Source organism: Cricetulus griseus, chromosome 4 (assembly GCF_003668045.3).
Source record: "Cricetulus griseus strain 17A/GY chromosome 4, alternate assembly CriGri-PICRH-1.0, whole genome shotgun sequence".
In the NCBI taxonomy this organism is placed as follows: domain Eukaryota; kingdom Metazoa; phylum Chordata; class Mammalia; order Rodentia; family Cricetidae; genus Cricetulus; species Cricetulus griseus.
In genome coordinates, this window is record NC_048597.1 from 117906640 (window position 1) to 117927571 (window position 20932).

The following is a 20932-nucleotide window of genomic DNA, read 5'->3' on the forward strand; positions in this document are numbered from 1 at the left end:
TCACTTGTGTAAGCTATCATATCATCTGAAAATAGTGAAATTTTGACTTCTTTTCCTATTTGTATCCCCTTCATCTCCTTTTTTTGTTTTATTGCTCTAGCTAGAACTTCAAGTACAATATTGAAGAGGTATGGCGAGAGTGGGAAGCCTTGTCTTGTTCCTGATTTTAGAGGAATTGCCTTGAGTTTCTGTCCACTTACTTGGATGGTGCCTGTTGGTTTACTGTATATTGCTTTTATTATGTTTAGGTATATTCCTGTTATACCTGATCTCTCCAAGACCTTTATCATTAAAGGATGTTGGATTTTATCAAAGGAAATTTCAGGATCTAGTAAGATGATCATGTGATTTTTCTTTCTCAGTTTGTTTATATGGTGGATTACATTGAGGGATTTTCATATATGGAACCATCCCTACATCCCTGGGATGAAGCCTACTTGATCATGTTGGATGATTTTTCTGATGTGTACTTGGATTTGATTTGCCAATATTTTATTGAGTATTTTTGCATCAATGTTCATGAAGAATATTGGTATATAGTTCTCTTTCTTACATGTGTCTTTGTATGGCTTAAGTACCAATAATACTGAAGCCTCATAAAAGCAGTTTGGCAATAACCCTTCTGCTTCTATTGTGTGGAACACCTTGAGGAGAATTGGTATCAGGTTTTCTTTGAATTTCTGGTAGAATTCTTCACTGAAGCCATCTGGCCCTGAGGTTTTTGTTTTGTTTTGTTTTGTTTTGTTTTGTTTTTGATTGGAAGTCTTTGATGACTACTTTCTATTTCATTAGGGGTTATAGGTCTATTTAAATTGCTCATCTGTTTTTGATTTAATTTTGGTAAGTGATATCTATGGAGAAAATGGTTCATTTCCTTTAGACTTTTGAAGAGTACAGGTATTCAGAGTCTGACCTAATGATTCTCTAGATTTCCTCAGTGTCTGTTGTTATGTCCCCTTTTCTTATTTTGTTATTTGCATGTACATTCTCTGCCTTTTGGTAACTTTGCATAAAGGTTTGTCTATCTTGTTGATTTTCTCAAAGAACCAACTCTTTGTTACATTGATTATTTTTATTGTTTTCCTAGTTTCTACTTTATTGATTTCAGCTCCAATTTGATTATTTTTTGTTTGAATTTAAAACAAGATTGTTTTACAACAATGACAATCCCAGTTCCTTCTCCATCCCCTGCTCCCCTACCAACCCCCTCCAAATAAAACCCTACCTATCACATATCCTATCTGCTCCCTCTGGATAGTGAGGCCTTCCATAGGGTGTCGTCAGAGTCTATTGTGTCCTTTGGGAAACGGCCTAGGCCCACCCCATGTGTCTTGGCTCAGGGAGTATTCCTCAATGCAGAATGGGCTCCAAAAGTCCACACCTGTGCTAGGGATAAGAACTGAACTACTACAGCAGGTCCCATAGATTTCTGAGGTTTCCTCACTGAAACCCATGTTCCTGGAGTCTGGATCAGTCCCATGCTGATATCCCAGCTATCAGTCTGGGAACCAAGAGCTCTCTGATGTTTAGGTCAGCTGTTTCTGTGGGTTTCACCAGCCTGGTCTGCACCCCTTTGCTCTTCACTTGTCCTTCTCTGCAACAGGATTCAAATTCTTTTCAGTGATTAGTTGGGGTGTCTGCTTCTACTTTCACCAGGTGCTGGATGAGGGCTATCTGATGGCATATAAGTCAGTCATCAATCTCATTATCAAGGGAGGGCATTTAAGGTAGCCTCTCCTCTGTTGCATAGATTGTTAGCTGGTGTCATCTTCGTAGATCTCCTGATATTTCCCTAGTGTCTGATTTCTCTTTAAACCTAAAATGTCTCCCTCTATTATGGTATCTCATTCTTGTTATCTTCTATTCTTCCCCTGAATCAACCTTTCTGCTCCCTCATGTCCTCCACACCCCTCCTTTTCTCCCTTTCTCATTCTCCTAGCTTGCTCCCTGCACTTCCCGTGCTCCCAATTTGCTCAGGAGATCTTGACCCTTTCCCCTTCACCAGGGGACCATGTATGTCTCTCTTGTGGTCCTCCTTGTTTACTAGCTTCTCTGGAAGTGTGGATTGTAGGCTGGTAATCCTTTACTCTATGTCTAAAATCCACATATGAGTGAGTACATACCATGTTTGTCTTTTTGTGTTTGGGTTACCTCGCTCAGAATGATTTCTTCTAGTTCCATCCATTTTCCTGCAAATTTCAAGATTCCATTGTCTTTTTCTGTTCGGTAGTATTCCATTGTGTAAATGTACCACATTTTCTCTATCCATTCTTCAGTTGAGGGCATCTAGGCTGCTTCCAGTTTCTGGCTATTACAAATAGTGCTGCTATTAACATCGTTGAACAGATGTCCTTGTTGTATGAATGTGCTTCTTTTGGGTATATGTCTAAGAGTGGAATTGTTGGATCTTGTGGTATACTAATTCCCATTTTTCTTGAGGAGTTGCCATACTGATTTCCAAAGCAGCTGTACAAGTTGGTACACCCACCAGCAATGGAGGAGTGATCCCCTTTCTCCACATCCTCTCCAACATAAACTGTCATTGATGTTTTTACTTTATCCATTCTGACAGGAGTATGATGGTGTCTCAGAGATGTTTTAATTTGCATTTCCCTGATGGCTAAGGATGTTGAACAAGTTCTCATGTGTCTTTCAGCCATTTTAGATTCCTCTATTGAGTATTGTCTATTTCGTTCTGTACCCCACTTTTTAATTTGATTGTTTGGTGTTTTGGAGACTAGCTTCTTGAGTTACTTTGTATATTTTGAAGATCAGCCCTCTGTCAGATGTGGGGTTGGTGAATATCTTTTCCCAGTCTGTGTGCTGCCGTTTTGCCTTGCTGACTGTGTCCTTTGCCTTACATAAGCTTCTCAGTTTCAGGAGGTCACATTTATCAATTGTTGATCTGGGTGTCTGTGTTACTGCTGTAATGTTCAGGAAGCAGTCTCCTGCACCAATTAGTTCAAGGTTATTTCCCACTGGGTCTTCTAATAGGTTCAGTGTGGTTGGATTTATGTTGAGGTCTTTGATCCATTTTGACTTAAGTTTAGTGCATGGCAATAGCAGATAGACTTGGATCTATCTGCAGTCTTCTACATGCCTGCATCCAGTTATGCCAGCAACATTTCTTAAAGTTATTCTCTTTATTCCATCCTATAAATTTAGATTGTTTGTCAAAAATCAGTTGTTTGTAGGTGTGTGGGTTAATATCAGGGTTTTCAACTCTATTCCATTGGTCTACCTGTCTATTTTTGTGCCAATACCAAGCTGTTTTCAGGACTACAGCTCTGAAATAGAGCTTGAAGTCAGGCATGGTGATGCCTCCAGAAGTTCCTTTATTGTACAGGGTTGTTTTGGTTATCCTGGGTCTTTTTTTTTCTCCATATAAACTTGAGAATTGTACTTTCAAGGTCTGTGAATTGTGTTGGAATTTTGATGGGGAGTGCATTGTATCTGTAGATTGCCTTTTTACTATGTTGATCCTACCTATCCAAGAGCATGGGAGATCTTTTCATTTTCTGGTATCTTCTTTAATTCCTCTTTAAAGACTCAAAATTCTTACAGTACAGGTCTTTCAATTTTGGTTAGTGTTACCCCAAGGTATTTTATGTTGTTTGTGGCAATTATAAAGGATGATGTTTCTCTGATTTCATTCTCCGCCAATGTGTCATCGGTATATAGTAGAGCTACAGATTTATTTTGAGTTAATCTTGTATCCTGCTACTTTGCTGAAGGTGTTTATCAGCTGTAGGAGTTCCCTGATAGAGTTTTTCCTGTCACTCATGTAGACTATGAAACCATCTGCAAATAGTGAAAGTTTGACTTCTTCCTTTCTGATTTGTATTCCCTTGATCTCCTTTTGTTGTCTTATTGCTCCAGCTAGAACTTCAGGGACAATTTTGAAGAGATATGGAGGGAGTGGACAGCCTTATCTTGTCCCTGATTTTAGAGGAATTGCATTGAGTTTCTCTCCATTTAATTTGATGTTGGGAGTCAGCTTGCTGTATCTTGCTTTTATTATGTTAAGGTATGTTCCTGTTATCCTTGATTCCTCCAGGACCTTTATCATGAAGGGGTGTTGGATTTTGTCAAAGGCTTTTTTGTCATCTAATGAGATGATCATGTGTTTTTTTTTTCCTCTGTCTGTTTATATGGTGGATTACATTGATGGATTGTCATATGTTGAATCATCCTTGCAACCATGGGATGAAGCCTACTTGATCGTGGTTGATGATTTCTCTGATGTGTTCTTAGATTCGATTTGCCAGGATTTTATGAGTACTTTTGCTGTAGTTCTCTTTCTTAGTTGTGTCTTTGTGTGGCTTGGGTATCAAAGTTATTGAAGCCTCATAAAAAGAATTTGGCAATGACCCGTCTGCTTCTACTGTGCAGAATTATTTGAGGAGAATTGGATTTAGCTGTTCCTTGAATTTCTGGTAGAATTCTGCACTGAAGCCATCTCACCCTGGGCTTTTTTTGGTTTAGAGAGTTCTGATGGCTGCTTCTATTTCATTAGGGGTTATAGTTCTATTTAAGTTGCTTGTCTGTTCTTGATTTAGTTTTGGTAGGTGATATCTGTCCAGAAAATTGTCCATTTCCTTTAGATTTTTGAATTTTGAGGAATATAGGTTTTCGAAGTATGACCTGATGATTTTCTGGATTTTGTCTGTATCTGTTGTTATGTCCCCCTTTTCATTCCTGATTTTATTGATTTGCATGTTCACTCTCTGCTGTTTGGTAAGTTTGGATAAAAGTTTGTCTGTCTTGTTGATTTTCTCAAATAACTAACTTTTTGTTATATTGATTCTTTGTATTATTCTCCTAGTTTCAATTTTATTGATTTCAGCCCTCAATTTGATTATTTCCTGGCATCTGCTCCTTGGAGGTGTATTGGCTTCTTTGTGTTCCAAATCTTTCAGTTGTGCTGTTAATTCTCTAGTGTAATTATTCTCTTGTTTCTTCATGTGGGCACTTAGTGCTGTGAAATTTGCTCTTAGCATTGCTTTCAAAGTGTCCCATAAGTTTGGGTATGTTGTGTCTGCATTCTCATTGAATTCTAGGAAATCTTTAATTTTTTTTCTTGATCAACCCAGGAATTGTGCAATTGGGTGTTACTTAATTTCCATGAGTTTGTTGCTTTTCTGCAATTTGTGCTGTTGTTGAATTCTAACTTTAAAGCATGGTGGTCTGATAGGATACAGGGGGTTAATTCAATTTTTTCTACTTGTTGAGGTTTAATATGTTGCCAAGTATGTGGTCGATTTTGGAGAGGGTTCCATGTGGCGCCGAGAAGAAAGTATATTGTTTTGTATTTGGATGGAATATTCTATATATATCTGTTAATTACCATTGTGCCATAACTTCTATTAGTTCCTTTGTTTCTTTGTTAATTTTCTGTCTGGTTTTCCTGTGTATTGGTGAGAATGGTGTGATGAAGTCTCCCACTATAAGTGTGTGAGGATTTATGTGTGATTTGAGCTTTAGTCATGTTTCTTTTACAAATGTGAATGCCTTTGTATTTGTGGCAAGATGTTCAGAATTGAGACTTCATCCTGATGAATGTCTCCTATAATGCATATGAAATGACCTCCTTCATCTCTGTTGATTGATTTTAGTTTAAAGTCTAATTTGTTAGGTATTGGGATTGCTACCCCTGTTTGTTTCTTGGGTCTATTGGATTGGAAAATCTTTTCCCAACCCTTAACGCTGAAGTAACATCTGTCTTTGAATTTGAGGTATGTTTCATGTATGTAGCAGAAGGATGGATTCTGTCTTTGCATCCATTCTGTTAGCCTGTGTCATTTTACAGGCAAGTTAAGACCATTAATATTGAGGGATATTAATGACCATTGATTATTCATTCTTGTTTGTTTTGAATTTGTTGTTGGTGGTGTAATTGTATGTGGATTTTCTCTCCTTTTTTCTTTTGGTTGTTGATGAAGTGGGATTATCCATTGTCTAAGTTTTTCTGGTTTTAGTTAACTTCCTTGGGTTGGAGTTTTCCATCCAGAACTTTCTGTAGGGCTGGATTAGTGGCTGTGTATTGTTTAAATCTGGTTTTGTCATGGAATATCTTCTTTTCTCAATCTATAGTGATTGAAAGCTTTTCTGGTTATAGTAGTCTGGCCTGGCATTAGTGGTCTCTTAGTGTTGGTAGAATATCTATCCAGGACCTTCTAGCTTTCAGGATTTCCATGGAGAAGTCAGGTGTAAATCTGATAGGTTTGCCTTTATATGTTTCTTGGCCTTTTTTCTTTACTGCTCTTAATATTCTTTCTTTATTCTTTATGTTTGGGGTTTTGATTATTATGTGGTGAGAAGTTTTTTGTGGTCAATTCTATTTAGTGTTCTGTAAGCTTCTTGTACTTTGATTGGCATGTCTTTCTTATGTTGGGAAAGTTTTCTTCTATTATTTTGTTGAATAATTTTTCTACATCTTCTAGGTGGGTTTTTTCACCTTCTTCTATACCTATTTTTAGGTTTAGCCTTTTCATGGTGTCCCATATTTCCTGGATATTTTGTGTTAAGGATTTGTTGGACTTAAGATTTTCTTTGGTCGATTAATGTATTTCTCCTAGTGTATTTTCAACTCCTGAGATTCTCTCTTCCACCTCTTGTATTCTGTTGGTTATGCTTGCATCTGCAATTCCTGATCATTTACCCAACTTTTCTATTTCCAACATTCTCTCAGTTTGTGTTTTCTTTATTTTCTCTATCAGTTTTTAGGTCTTGAACTGTTTCCTTCATCTGTTTATTGATTTTTCTTGGCTCTTTAAAAGAGAATTGTTGATTTCTTGTAATTTTTGGTTTGTTTTTTCTTCCATGTCTTTACTGGATTTTCTTATATCCTCTTTTAGGGCTTCTATCACTTTCATGTAGTTGTTTTTAAGGTCCTTCACTTTTGCTTCATCTATGAAGAGGGTCATCTAGGTTGTCTCCAGGTTCTGGCTGTTATGAATAATCCTGCTATGAACATATTTGAGCAAGTGTCCTTGTGGTATGTTTGTGCATCCTTTGGGCATATACCCAAAAGTGGTATTACTGTGTCTTAAGGTAGATTGATTCTCAATTTTCTGGGAAACCATCATACAGATTTCCAAAGTGTCTCTATACAAGTTTTCACTTCCACCAGCAGTTGAAGGGTGTTCTCCTGACTACACATCCTCTCCAACTAAACTTTCCTCAGTGGTTTTTAACTTAACCATTCTGAAAGGTGTAAGATGGTGTTTTTAATTTATATTTCCCTGGTGGCTGAGCATGATGAGCATTTCCTTAAATTTTGGGCCATTTGAGACTCTTCTGTTGAGAAATCTCTGTTTACATCTATACCCTATTTTTATTGGATTATTTGGTATTTTGAAGTCTAGTTTCTTGAATTCTTTGTACATTTTGGAGATCAGCCCTCTGTCAGATGTGAGGTTAGTGAAGATATTTTCCCATTTAGTAGGCTGCTATTTTGTCATATTTACTATGTCCTTTGCCTTGAAGCTTCTCACTTTCAGTAGGTCCCATTTATTCTAGAATGTCTTTCAGGTTGGAGAGAGAGACAAATTATGTTATTAGAGATAAACAAAACAGTCTTTATTTTTCCCCATGCTGAGCTGAGTGGGCTTAGACATTTTCTTGTTGTTGCACAAGCCAAGTTGTCTTTCTATCAATTCTATACCTTCAAACTGATTCCACTGTGCAAAGGCTTCTGAAACTGCTCTCGGACTTGAATTTATCCTTCCTTACAATTTTATAAGATAGTTTTATTTTCCCTTCATATCACAGTGCTACTCACTCATCTGTTCTAATAATCTTCCTAATCACCCCTCACCTACCCATGTAAAGGACTCCCCTTCTTCCATCACCCAGCCTCTTGTACAGTCTGTCCTCTGTGACTCAGGGAAAGTGACTTCTAAGAGGGCAACCTCTTGGTGGTGACATTGTCACCCTTATCTGATTCTTATTCATTATCTTCTATCATTGTTTTTAATATTATAACTATTAATATATTCACTTGAATGTGATACAACAGAGGCATGGCATGCCTGTGGTTTTCCTACTTGGCAGGGGTACAGAAGAGATTTACACTCAGCCTGAAGTCTTCATATTATCTAAGAACCAGTCCTGATGTCCGAGGAGCAAAATAATCTGTGGCTATTGGGTGGAGGAGAAGAGTTCTGTGAAGTCAGGCTAAGGTATAGATTCCTCAGCTATGTTTCTTCTGTCTCTTCAGGGAAGCTTCTATGTCCCCTCAGAGAACTGCATACAACATGCACACAAATGGCACCGGGACCTCTGTCTGATGCTTCTCCATGCCTATCAGGGCCTCCGACTCTACTTTCTGGTCATCATGAGAGACATTCCTGAGCTGCCCACCATGGAGCTTGGTAAGGAGTTAGGAACAGAAAGTATCTTGCTGGGAGCTGACATTCCATATTGAAGTGTGAATAGTGAAAAGATGGTATGCTTTTGCATAGGTCATGGTGAAAATTCAGTTGATCATTTAAGCTTTTCTGGGCTCTACTTCTTTGTAATAAGATTGACTCTTTGAAAGAACAAATGCAGTAAAAAACATGAGAGTGCCCCAAACACTCATTCATTTATGTATCAAATATTTCTTGAACACCTACCACATACCCTGTCCTGTTTTTGTTAGCAATAATCTTGTTATTATACAAAGGGACAAACAAAGTGAAAGTATCACGTAAAGGTGATTATATTTGAAAAAAGAATGAGTTGGGCTAGCAATACACCAGGGGCGCCATGACTCCTGTCTTTTGTGCCTGAAATAGGTGGTTACTGAATCTCACCTCATTACCTCATTGGTAGGAGCTCATCCTCACAATCTAAAATGATCTAATCACACAAAGGGGAAGGGGAAGAGGGGAAAGAGGAAGGTTTTTGAGTCCTTCTGTCCTTTTCAGACTACCAACTACCATTGATTAACACACACACACACACACACACACACACACACACACACACTTTCTTGAATAATATGCAAGATTAAAGCCTATGGTAATTAAGATGCATTTATACAATTGCATTTTATAAACATGTGTAACATCCTTACAAAAGAGCACTATATGTATAGAAAACAATTGTGCACAGATACATAGCCATTTGCATCTATAATATTTGTGTGTATCTAACTATCCCCTGGTCTATCCTGTGAAGGGATCTAGAAACCTGTGGTGATATGCCATATTTGGTGTAGGTGACAAATAGATTGTTTTCCAAACTAAACATCATGGAGATTTGTGAGCTTAAATCCCTCTTGAGTGATAAATAAAGGAAGTCAAACATGGGAAGTAAGATGACTTCTGAAAGCCACACAGCACAGCAATATGTAGCTGTGACAGAAGCCCTGAGGTCCAGCACTGACTGCCTGGGTAGGGTGCTTCAATCTTGTCACCCTCCTTTACAGCATGTATGCTATGGTTCTGTTCAAAGTCCTTTGGATCAGAGGCTCAGCCCAGAGTGTAGGATTCAAAAATAATGTATAGTTCAGTGTCAGAATCACACAGAGTGCTTACTTCTTTGTCTGTTCCTCTGGACACCAACTTCTGTGAGAACTATATCATTAGGTATTCTTTCTCTTGAACAGGACCATATCCTAAGTGTGTGGCACAATGACCAACAAAAATATGTTGAAAAATATTTGAGTGAATTAAGAACCTTGGTTTTTTAGGTAAAAAAAATTTCTAACTAATGCTGAATAAAATCCATTTTCTTTTGAGGCATGTAACTTGCTGACTCTCTATTTTGTCTTTTGATTTGTTTTGTGGGGCTTGAGGTCAAACCTAAGGTTTAACATATGCAAAGCAAGTGCACTACTAAAGAGTCACAGCCTAAGTCCCCTGTGTCATTGAGGATGATCCACTATGGCACTGGGGTGCTAGGAGAGATTTCAAACACTGTCAAACTCTGACCATTAAATCACATATAGATGGAGGCTGACAAAATGGTATGTTGCACAACACTGAGGATGGCTTGATGGTTACTGTGCTCATTAGTGTCATGGTCCCTGGAGCCTGCAGTCTCCTCAGGTCTGACACTCCTCTTCCTTGAACTTGTGACTTTTTAGCTTCAAGGTGCAAACACAAATCCATATTCTCTGTTACAAAATATACATTTGTAGGATTCTCTCTTTTTCTCTCCCCCTCTCTGTGCATCTCTCTCTCTCTCTCTCTCTCTCTCTCTCTCTCTCTGTGTGTGTGTGTGTGTGTGTGTGTGTGTGTGTGTGCATGGGTGCACATGTGTGTGGTCATGTATCTGGAAAAGCATAAATAAATATAGAGTTATTTAGGGCACACAAAGTGGTAGACACACTAAGGGGTCAATTAATCTTATAATTACACTACATAGTCCACAATGGGTTTCCTCTTGTACTCAATCTATGATGTCAAATGAGGTTGATTCTCTTCAAAGTTTAATTAGGAGAGTCCTCTGGAGTTGCCTTTTTCTCTCTATAACTTTACTATTTAGAGCATGAAATTTAGGCCTTTTCCTTTAGTTAGCAAGTGCAGCATTGAAATGAGGTCTGTTTAACTGTGTGGTCTTTCTTTTTCCTTCCCAGAGGCCCTCGATGTTGAAGAAACACTCTCTCAGCTGTGCTCAGAGTTACAGGTAATTACTCTGCTGACCCTAACTCTGAACAGAGGGATATACTTATAGTTCTGGGCCAAGCTAGTTTTGTCTGCCACACAGCATGCCAGTCACTGAAGCCACAACTTTTCCCAATGAGAAAAAGTGATTTCACAGGTACAAATCTGCTACCCTGAGGAAAGTCCTGAAAGGCTTTGGTGGCATAAGCAAAGAGGGTGTCTGAGGCCAAGTTGTGAAGATGATGGGCAATGAGGAAAACTCACCATGTTTTGAACACACAAAAGGAAATTCATGGTTGTCCACAGGCAACAGGCTCAGAAATGGCAGCCTTAGCATTGTATGTGGGTGGAATCTGCAGATGTCAAAAGTGGGCAGTACTTAAGTGGTTGATGGCTTCAACCCACTTAAGCAAGACAAAGCTATCTCCATGTCCCTAAAAGCATAATCATCCCAAATAGGTAAGAGCACCATCTGGTGTGAAGCTAGGGATGAGTGTGTTACCTTACTGTTTACCTCCATGACTTCTGTAATTAGTAAAGCAAATGAGAACCAAACTAAAATCTGGGAATCAAGAGGACTTATTCATGTTTTCCCTGGGTTTCAAAAGAAAGTCCATTTTATTCTTGGCTCTTAGATTGTAGTTGGAGAAGGACAATGACTCGAGAAACTTGCAACAGGAAAAATAGTAATTTCATATTGGGGTCTTGGTTCCAACTTTGTAAAGCAAGCAAGAGTTGTGTCCTTAGAGTGTGGGTGCAGAATGAATGTGCATCTGCTCTATTGCCTGCTATGGTTTACAATCCCCAGAGAACTTGCTTCTGTAGATTGGGGCAACCACACTTCATTAAGGTGGGCTAGAACCACTAGGAATTTAATATTGGAAGGAAGCTAGTTGACCCAGTGAGTGATGGAATGAATATATTGCTGGAAGCTGGCCTCAGAACAGACCTTTGCAGCATAGTGCTGACAAATTGTTTAATCTTTATGAATGTTGGTTTTTCTATCTGTGAAGCAGAAACAGGGGCTGGGGAGATGACTCAGAAGATAAGGAGTTTGCAGCCCAAGCATGAAAACCACAATTCAGATCTCCCTCATATGAAAGAATTGGAAGGCCAAATCTGGTGGCTGCCTGTAATATGGTATCCCAGGGGTAAGCAGACTAGCTGGACTAGTCAGAATTGTCATACTCAGGGTTCAGCAAGAGAGCCTGTCTCAATGAATAAAGTGAGAGCCACTGAGAAGGATACCCAATGTTAACTTTGGGTCTCCATAAACATAAACATGCATGGGCACCTGTTACATATGCACTTACTTATACACATAAACACCACAGTATAGGTTCTTGGAAGGCAGTGTAGTCAAACAGTCAACCCTTCCCCTCCTTCCTTCTCTATGACCTTTTCATGAGTGTCTCCTTAGGAACTATGGCACCTGTTGACGAAGTGATACATTTCAGCCCACATTTGAAAGTTTCCATTACTTGTGAGTACCTGGGCCATCACAGCGGACTTAGTCATCCCTTTCCCAAGAGCACAAGGTCAGGGAAAGAGTCTATTCACATTGTGGCTTTCATTAATGAATAGCTCACAAGTAAAATAATATCTGGACAGAGATATCTTATATGGTTTCGGGACCCCAGGTAGTATGTCGGTAATTCTTTTCAGGAGGAAGCAAGATCTTAGTGGGCTCTATTGAAGAAGCTACTTAGAAATTAGGGATTCAGAGAATACCAAAGCCTTGTATTTTTGCACTGCGGCAGTGATAGAGATCTGAACTCTGAGAGTCTGAACTCTGAGATCTGAACTCTGAGGTGTAGGGCTACAGGAGGGATTAGAAGTCTGAGCTCGTCAAGGAGGAGGTTGACTGAAGCACCAGGGAGGGACCTCAGATTAGTGATCAATAAGTCCAAATGCCTCATTCACCATGGTGCCTGGATGAATTCTCCAAGTCACTAGGAATCATGAAGTAGGAGGATGGCATACCCTTTGGGGCATGTGTAGAAGAATGAACTTCTATGCATGAGGAATTGTCTCATCTCCATCAATTCTTTGATAGTAACTGCATATCCACCATGCAGTTTAATTCTAACACTGTCTACCTAGAGTCAGCATGAGACCATACTGGTTAAAGTCCCAGTCTTATAGCACTGTCTCTCCTTCAGATTCAGTTTGTTTGACCAATCAGCTACCAATAGAGGTTGCAATCCTAACCTGTTCAAGTTAGATAATTTCATTTAATGGTTTAGATAAGATAGGAAACACTTTTCTAATCATTACCAGGCTACTATAAAGGATGTTACAAAGGGCATGGATTAAGAGCTAGATGAAGGATGCATAGATCAAAGTCTGAAAAGGAGGGGGGAAGAGTGGAGCTTCTGTTTCTTGAGTTGATATATTCACTACCCTGGGAGCTCTCCAATTCCTGACTTTGAAGGTTTCTATACATTAGAAGCAAATCTAGGGACCCAAGAAAATGATCACACAGTCCAACTTACTCCAGTAAGGCAAAACATTTTGTTTCTACAGAAGGGTGCTTATCCTGGACACATCAAGCAGGTGCATACCCACACCCAGTGTAGTCCTGCTGTGTTCTTATTCCTAATGCCACCAAGGGGTCCTCTTTCTCACTGAGTTGGCAGGGCTTAGTCTCAAGAGTCTTACATGGCCAGGCAAGTCAAACCTGGGTACTGATAGGCAAAGTGCAGTCCTGAGAAAACAATGCAACCATGTACAAGTATTTTTGTTTGTTTATTTTTTTCAGATTTTTTATTTGAATTAGAAACAAGATTATTTTACATGACAATCCCAGGTCCCTTCTCCCTGCCATCCTCCCTTACCACCCTCCAACAAAAACCCTACCTATCACATATCCTTTCTTCTATTCTTCCCCTGACTCAACCTTTCTGCTCCCTCATGACCTCTGCATCCTTCCTCTTCTTCCCTTCTCATTCGCATAGCTCCCTCCCCCCTCTTCCCATGCTCCCAATTTGCTCAGAAGGTCTTGGACCTCTCCCCTTCTCCAGGGGACCATGTATGTCTTTCTTAGGGTCCTCCTTGTTTACTAGCTTCTCTGGCAGTGTGAATTGTAAGCTGGTAATCCTTTACTCTATGTTTAAAATCCACACATGAGTGAGTACATATCATGTTTGTCTTTTGGTGATTGGGTTACCTCGCTCATAATGGTTTCTTCTAGTTCCTTCCATTTTCCTGCAAATTTCAAGATTCCATTGTTTTATTCCACTGAATAGTACTCCATTGTGTAAATGTACATTTTTCTCTATCCATTCTTCAGTTGAAGGGCATCTAGGCTGCTTCCAGGTTCTGGCTATTACAAATAGTGATGCTATGAACATCGTTGAACAGATGTCCTTGTTGTATGAATGTGCTTCTTTTGGGTATATGCCTAAGAATGGAATTACTGGATCTCATGGTAGACTCATTCCCATTTTCTTGAGGAGTTGCCATACTGATTTCCAGTGTACAAGTATTTTTATCTCAAGAAATGCTGGCCCTGGAGGAATCTGGATTTCTGTCAAATGGCTTCTTTACAATTTTTAATGAAATTTGTCTTATATAAAATCCTTTAGTGGAATTGATAATACGAATTTTTCCCATGTATGGAAGTTCCAGTAGAGAGACATGATTGACATGATTCACTCAATGCCCAATACTTTTCCTTTCCTTGAGATCTGGGGACAATTCTCACTGCCTAGCCAGGAAATTGTGTGTGTGTGTGTGTGTGTGTGTGTGTGTGTGTGTGTGTGTGTGTGTGTGTACATGTGTGTCCCACTGAATTCTATAGTTCTTTTTCTGCTACAGGACTTATTTTGTAACCACATTTTGTTGTTGAATTTTAATTTTTGTGAAATGATAAGAGGTGTTGGAGTGCAAGATATCAAGAGGAAGGGATTGGGCCTTATTCTGCTCCTTGATTTGCCTAATGAATTGACTAGACTGAAAATTGAGTGGCAGAAATTTTGGTGGATACTCACAAACCCTCCCAAATCAGAGCTGGGATTTGCTAAGAGAAACAGTGCCACCTCCTGCAAATGATGAACAACAGTGAATGCAATTCTCTGAAGCCTCAGGATTGGCTGTTTTTTGCTTGCTTGCTTGTTTGTTTTGTTTTTTAGTTGTTGTTGTTTTTTTCTTTAAAGCCTTGTTATGCACATGGTGAAGAGTTGGATTGTTTTAGGTATTAAGACACCAGAAAAACCAGAGTTCTCTGGCAGCACAGTGCTCCTCAGGCATTTTACTTTGTATGAGAAACTTACAAAAGTTTGAAAGATACCTGCTTTGTGCTAGCTACTGCCCACTTTGATATTCCTTCTATACAATCAAGGAAGAGACCACTTGGCACTTACAGCCTAGTGAGAAATTGGTTTGCTCTGAGATAAATTCTGAGATCTGGCCAGAGAGACAGTCAGGTAGTATAATCAAAGGAGAGCAGAGCAGGGAGGAGGTCTTGGCTCTGGCTGGGAAATTAAGGTGTCAATAAGGAACAGGTCACACTTGAGCATAAGCATGTGCATGTGTAGCAACTTCACTGTGGCATGGAGTACACGAAACCCAGATGGAAATAATAGACTGGAAATCTGAGTTGGGACCCATTCTAGGGAGAGGCTGAGGGTCTTCCCACAACAAAGTAATCAAACAGGGTAGGATGCCCCTCACCAAGACACAAAAGGGTCTCCTGATGCTTGCTGAGCAACTCTGAGAAGTAAACCTCATTGTTATGTCTGGTTTTATTTATTTTTAGTATAGAAACATAAGATTTTTCTAAGATATTCTAAGATTGTCTGGTAATTGTGCCCATGAACTTTTGGGAATTACTCAATTATCCAGTAGTTGCTACTGGAGCTGCCCTTTTCTATTGGAAAATACCCAAAGAAAGGATATGGCAAGAATGTGAGACTTGGGTTTTACTTAGTCTGGGTTGGCTGTTTTTCCTGTTACTCTAGCAAAACAACCCATCAAGAGCAACTTATAGGAGAAAGTGTTTATTTTGATCCTCATCTTCAGGGGTTTGGTCATTACTGTGAGAAGTCACAACACAGCAGAGGGCAATGCTTGCTGGTTATGAGGTTGTTGTCTCCTTTTGTAAAGTCCATGATCCTAGCCTAGGGAATGGTGCTGCCCACAGTAGGTGGGGTGTCTTTCCACCTCAATTTACAGAATCTAGATGATCCCTGACAGGCGTATCCAGAGACTAGTCTCCAAGGTGATGTCACCAAGTTGGCAATTAAAATTAACCATCACAGAGGATTTGGAAGTACCTTGATTCAAGCCAGGAATTAACCTTACAAGGCTGATGGTCTGAAAGGATACCCTGACCAAGACTAGACAGCTGAGCAAGGTGATTCCTCAAGTCCTTGCTATGGAGAAGCTGACCTTGAGTTCAAGGAGGCAGAAAAAATGTTAGGACCCCATAATGGGCACACACACACACACACACACACACACACACACACACACACACACACACACACACCATTCTACTGATTTTCAAATGATGTGTGGAAGACTCTGTTGAGTGGGAATTTAGGACTTCTGTCTCTTTTGTCTTGCTCAAAACAGTTATGCACCTTCTGCTATAGTTACTCTTACCTCTACTTCCTTCGTCTAGCCAATCTCTTCAGAGCCCAACACTAGCGCTTCATAGTACATTAGAACTTTCATTATAGAGAGACTGCCAAGAGTAGTGGGGATTGGCAGGGGCACAGGATTTCTGTGTTTTGGAGTCTCTCTCTTATGTCTACATGCCCCTGTGTGGCAGACTTTGTGAATTTCGTTTGGGTGCCACAGAACATCTCATACAGATAGCACATCCACAGTTTGGACCTGGACCTTGTTTAAGCTCTAGTGGTTTTGATCACCAACAGAATGATTACTTAGCAAGGATGAGAATGCCACAAAATCATGTCCTTTCATCTGTCCATCAGATACCGTAGGTGTCTTATACTCTATGTGTTTCAGCAACTCCTTGGGGCAAAACTTAACCCCAGGGCTCCTGGTGGCCTATTTTTTATACCTAGGATAGGCCAAAAAAACGTCATTTTTTCCATCCTTTCTCAAAACAGTAATTGTAATTGGGAACACAACATTTAACACACGAACTTCTGGGGTTTGCTTTATGTACAAATAATGAACATAGGCAGAAGCCATAGGCAAGCAAGGAGGTTAGGACCAGGGTTTACATTATGATGATTTGGGAAGCATTTTAAAAGTTCTAGTATCTAGACTGGATCTCCCTCAGAGATTTTGAGATGGATTCAGCCTTCTGTGAACACATGGACAGACCTGATCCTCCCAGTGATTGGCACATGCAGCTGAGATGGAGAAACAGTCTGAAAGAGGACAGTTTATTTAGGAAGCAGGAAGAAGGGTAATGACCTGGAAAACAAGTCTACTCCCCTGTACCCTTCCTTCTTCGTCTCTGACCAGTCATGATGCTGTGTGGGACTGAGCTATCAATGGTCATCAGTGAATGAACCTCTTAGAAGATGTTGTGTTTAACTGGAGGCTTGAATCTTGAAGCTAGTCATAATGATGAAACAAGAACCTCCAAGTGTTAAAAGCCTCACTGTGTAACAAACATCTCCTTTGGTGCTCTCTTGCTCTTAGATAACTCTTTTCACCTGCTTTACCTTCATCCAGAATCAAACCTCAATAACAATTACAAAGTTGTATCTGGAAGCATTTCTTTGCTTTCTGCATTCATTGAGAAAACTGGGGCACAGGGCAAAAGAAGGAAAATGACTGGATTTGAATGGCTGTGGCTTTGTGAAAACTCTACACCACTCTTGCTGGTCTGCATTCCTATCTCTGCAATTACAAAGACAGAGGCTCTCTCTTATTAATCACGTGTCCTTCTTTTGCCAAACATGTTAGTGAGACAAGAAAGATGCTCATGAATGGTTGTGTATTGATGAAACCTGGAGCTCAGTGGGCAGGCTTCTTATTACTCCTAAAAAGTAGCATTTTTATCTTCTCACCTTCCCATAATTCAAGTTTCTCCCTTCGAATATGGACCTCCCCATTCTAAACCTGACCAACATGTTCTCATCAAAAGCATCTTCTCCAAACACTCCAGACCCACTGTAGTCTGATTGACTTACATTGTAATTAAGGCAACCTGGAATCCTCCTTAAGGAGTGGCAAGTAAGATAATGATGGGTTATAGCCACTGAGAGCCTGACTAGTGACATGGCTAGTTAAGTATTCTGGCATTATAAGGAGTATCTTTTTTCCTGAGATATTTTTAAATAGCTACTGAGCTAGACCATGTGGTTTCATGGTTAGAGACTCCTTCCTAGCTGGGTGAAAATTGGACATTCTATTAAATTGCCATTATTTTACTTCTGTGAAAGGATGGCTCTAATATTTTACATGGCAGATGGTTGTATGTATTGAATGTGAAGCATGTATAAAATGTCAGGTCCTCCACCTGACAAATGATCAGTATTAGTAAGTGGTAGTCATTGTGATTATAAAGCACAGAATTCAGAGTTTAATGAAATACAGAGTAGATTCCAGTGCAAGGATCATTGCTCTGGGCGTGTGGGGGAGGATGCTATGGCTGAACCTACTTTGGTGCTATAGTGCAAAGGCCATGCTGAAGGGATCCCAGACTAGGATGCTAACATTTAGGAAAACTGGGTTCTGAGGTGATGGAATTAGAAGTTTAGGATAGAAACTTGAAAATACATAGCAACTATTTATAAAAGGAGAAAGGACATACTAGGCAAGATATTCTTGGAAATCTAGAAATAACTTGCATTTAAAGCATTCATGAAGAGGGAAGACATAGACTTGGGATAGACACAGGCTGAACTTGTATGGGACCATGGGCTCTGAATATTAATCTATAGACAGGAATTGCTAAATAGTTCATTCTTCTTAATGCTACCTCCCTTAACTCCCACATTCAAAGAGACAGAATAACACAATTCTACATTATAAAGCAATAGACATATGTTATAGTGCCACATTATTATAGCATGTGAGTGAAAGGATAGAAGACCAGAGCATTTAGCAAAAAGCCCAAGAGGGGAGCTGGAGCAATAGAGCTAGGTCTTTGACTAACTCTGTTTTACTCCTGCAGATGCTGAATAATCCAGAGAAGATAGCTGAACAGATCAGTAAGGATCTTACCTGGCTGGCCTCCCATTTGATGGCTCTGTGGACCCAATTCTTGGATACAGTGACTCTGCACTCCCAAGTGACTATTTATCTCACCCAGGAACACCATACTTTGAGGGTAAACAGTAAAATGCTAATAAACCCTCTGAGTGCATGCATTTATACTTAAGGAGAAATTTTGCAAGAGTTGGTTTTTTGAGAGTAACATGATTTGGCATTGTGCCAATCTATCTATTTCAACAGTGGTACCAGTCAACTGGGAATGACCATTGTGACATAAAAACTCACTAACCCATTCAGACCTATTCTGTCATTCATAAAATATCTCTTTTATCTATGTCTGATGATAGTGGATCTTATAAAGTCAACTATTACAAGTGTCTCCATATTTTAGACAAAGAGCAAAGGATTAGCAGCCTACAATCCACACTGCCAGAGAAGCTAGGAAACAAGAAGGACCCTAAGGAAGACATACATGGTCTCCTGGGGAAGGGGGAAGGGAGAAGATGTCCTGAGAAAATTGGGAGCATGGAGGGAAGGAAGAGAGAGATGGAATAATGAGAAGGGGAGAAGAGGAGGGTGATGAGAACATGAGGGAGCAGGAAGGTTGAGTTGGGGGAAGAATAGAGCAAGATCAGAGATACCATAATAGAGGGAGCCATTATAGGTTTAAAGAGAAATGTGGCACCGTTGAAATGTCCAGTGATCTACAAGGATGGCACAAACTAACAATCTAAGCAACAGGGGAAAGGCTACCTTAAATAACCTCCCCTGATAATGAGATCGATGACTACCTTATATGCCATCCTAGAGCCTTCATCCAGTAGCTGATGGAAGTAGAAGCAGACACCCACAGCTAAACACTGAACTGAACTTGAATCCAGTTGGAGAGAAGGAGGAGTGATGAGCAAAGGGGTCAAGACAAGGCTGGTGAAATCCAAAGAAATAGCTGACCTGAACAAGGGGGAGCTCATGGACCCCAGATAGCTGGGAAACCAGCATAGGACTAATCCAGACCCTATGAACATGGGTGTCAGTGAGAAACCCTCAGAAATCTACGGGGCCTCTTGTAGTAGTCAGTACTTATCCCTAGTGTATGAATGGACTTAAGGAGCCCATTCCACATAGAGGGATACTCTCTCAGCCTAGACACACAGAAAGGGCCTAAGCCCTATTCCAATGGATATGACAGACTATGAAGATCCCCCATGGCAGGCCTCACCCTCCCTGTGGAGCAGAAAGGGAATGGGATAGGGTGTTAGTGGGGGGCAGGGGAGGAGGGCAGGGACAGGGAAGTGGGATTGACATGTAAAACAATCTTGTTTCTAATTTAAATAAAAAATGGAAAACATTTTAAAAAGAAAAGGCTATAAAAAATAAAACAACTGTCTCCATACATTTAAAAAGAAGTACTTTCAAATGTAAGGTGTTGCCCTCATCCTGGCTGTATATGTATTAATACATATGGAGTGCTGTTGATTTTCTCACTTTGGGCAAGAGAAATAAGTGTCTGATGACCAGAGTCCACAAAGCACATAGTAAATGCTGCTGGCTTTAGGAATTCTCCATGTTGTGCATTTATTTATACTGCCCATTTGGAAAAATCTCATATTCTACTAGAAAGAATAAAACTTGAATAAAAAAATGAAAGCAGAACAGGAATGAGTCTATAAACACACACTCCACTGTTTGGGCTAAGAGCTGTAGAACTATGTGGGCAGCTCTGGAGGGTGGAAAGCCTCTTGTTTGAGACCTCTGTGCATAGACACAGCTTTCTTTCCATTAAAACACAACACTCAAGTTGAGAAAATGGACGTTGTATCTACTTGAGGAATTAAGCTGTTTATGTTGTCATCCCTCAGGTCCGAAGGTTTTCTGAAGCTTTCTTTTATATGGAGCACCAAAAACTTGCAGTCTTGACCTTTCAGGAAAACCTGTAAGTAATATATATATTACACCTGCACTTCACCCTGTTAAAGTGGCCACCCAAGGCATTCAGCTTTCTTTCTTTATTCCCACTTTCCTTTTCTTTCATCTCTTGTGGTGAAACAGACACTCTGCTCCATTCTGCACACTCTGTTTACAATCCTGTGCAGGCAAAGAAAGTATACACACTGGGGAGGCAGGAGCTGCAGGTGGCAGAGAGGGTTGACAGCCAAAGTTTTCTTTTATTACATGCCATTATGATTCCATAA

At 39.9% G+C, this 20932-nt stretch overlaps 1 protein-coding gene across 1 annotated transcript in view; it reads left to right on the forward strand.

Annotated features, from left to right (window-relative positions):
• Fam135b (family with sequence similarity 135 member B) overlaps positions 1 to 20932 on the forward strand; it is a 107374-nt gene that overhangs the window by 52844 nt on the left and 33598 nt on the right. Inside the window, exons 5-8 of the mRNA XM_035444192.1 lie at positions 8222 to 8375; positions 10568 to 10617; positions 18700 to 18855; positions 20600 to 20673. Of these exons, the coding sequence (XP_035300083.1) occupies positions 8222 to 8375; positions 10568 to 10617; positions 18700 to 18855; positions 20600 to 20673 (434 nt within the window). The remainder of the gene's footprint in view (positions 1 to 8221; positions 8376 to 10567; positions 10618 to 18699; positions 18856 to 20599; positions 20674 to 20932) is intronic.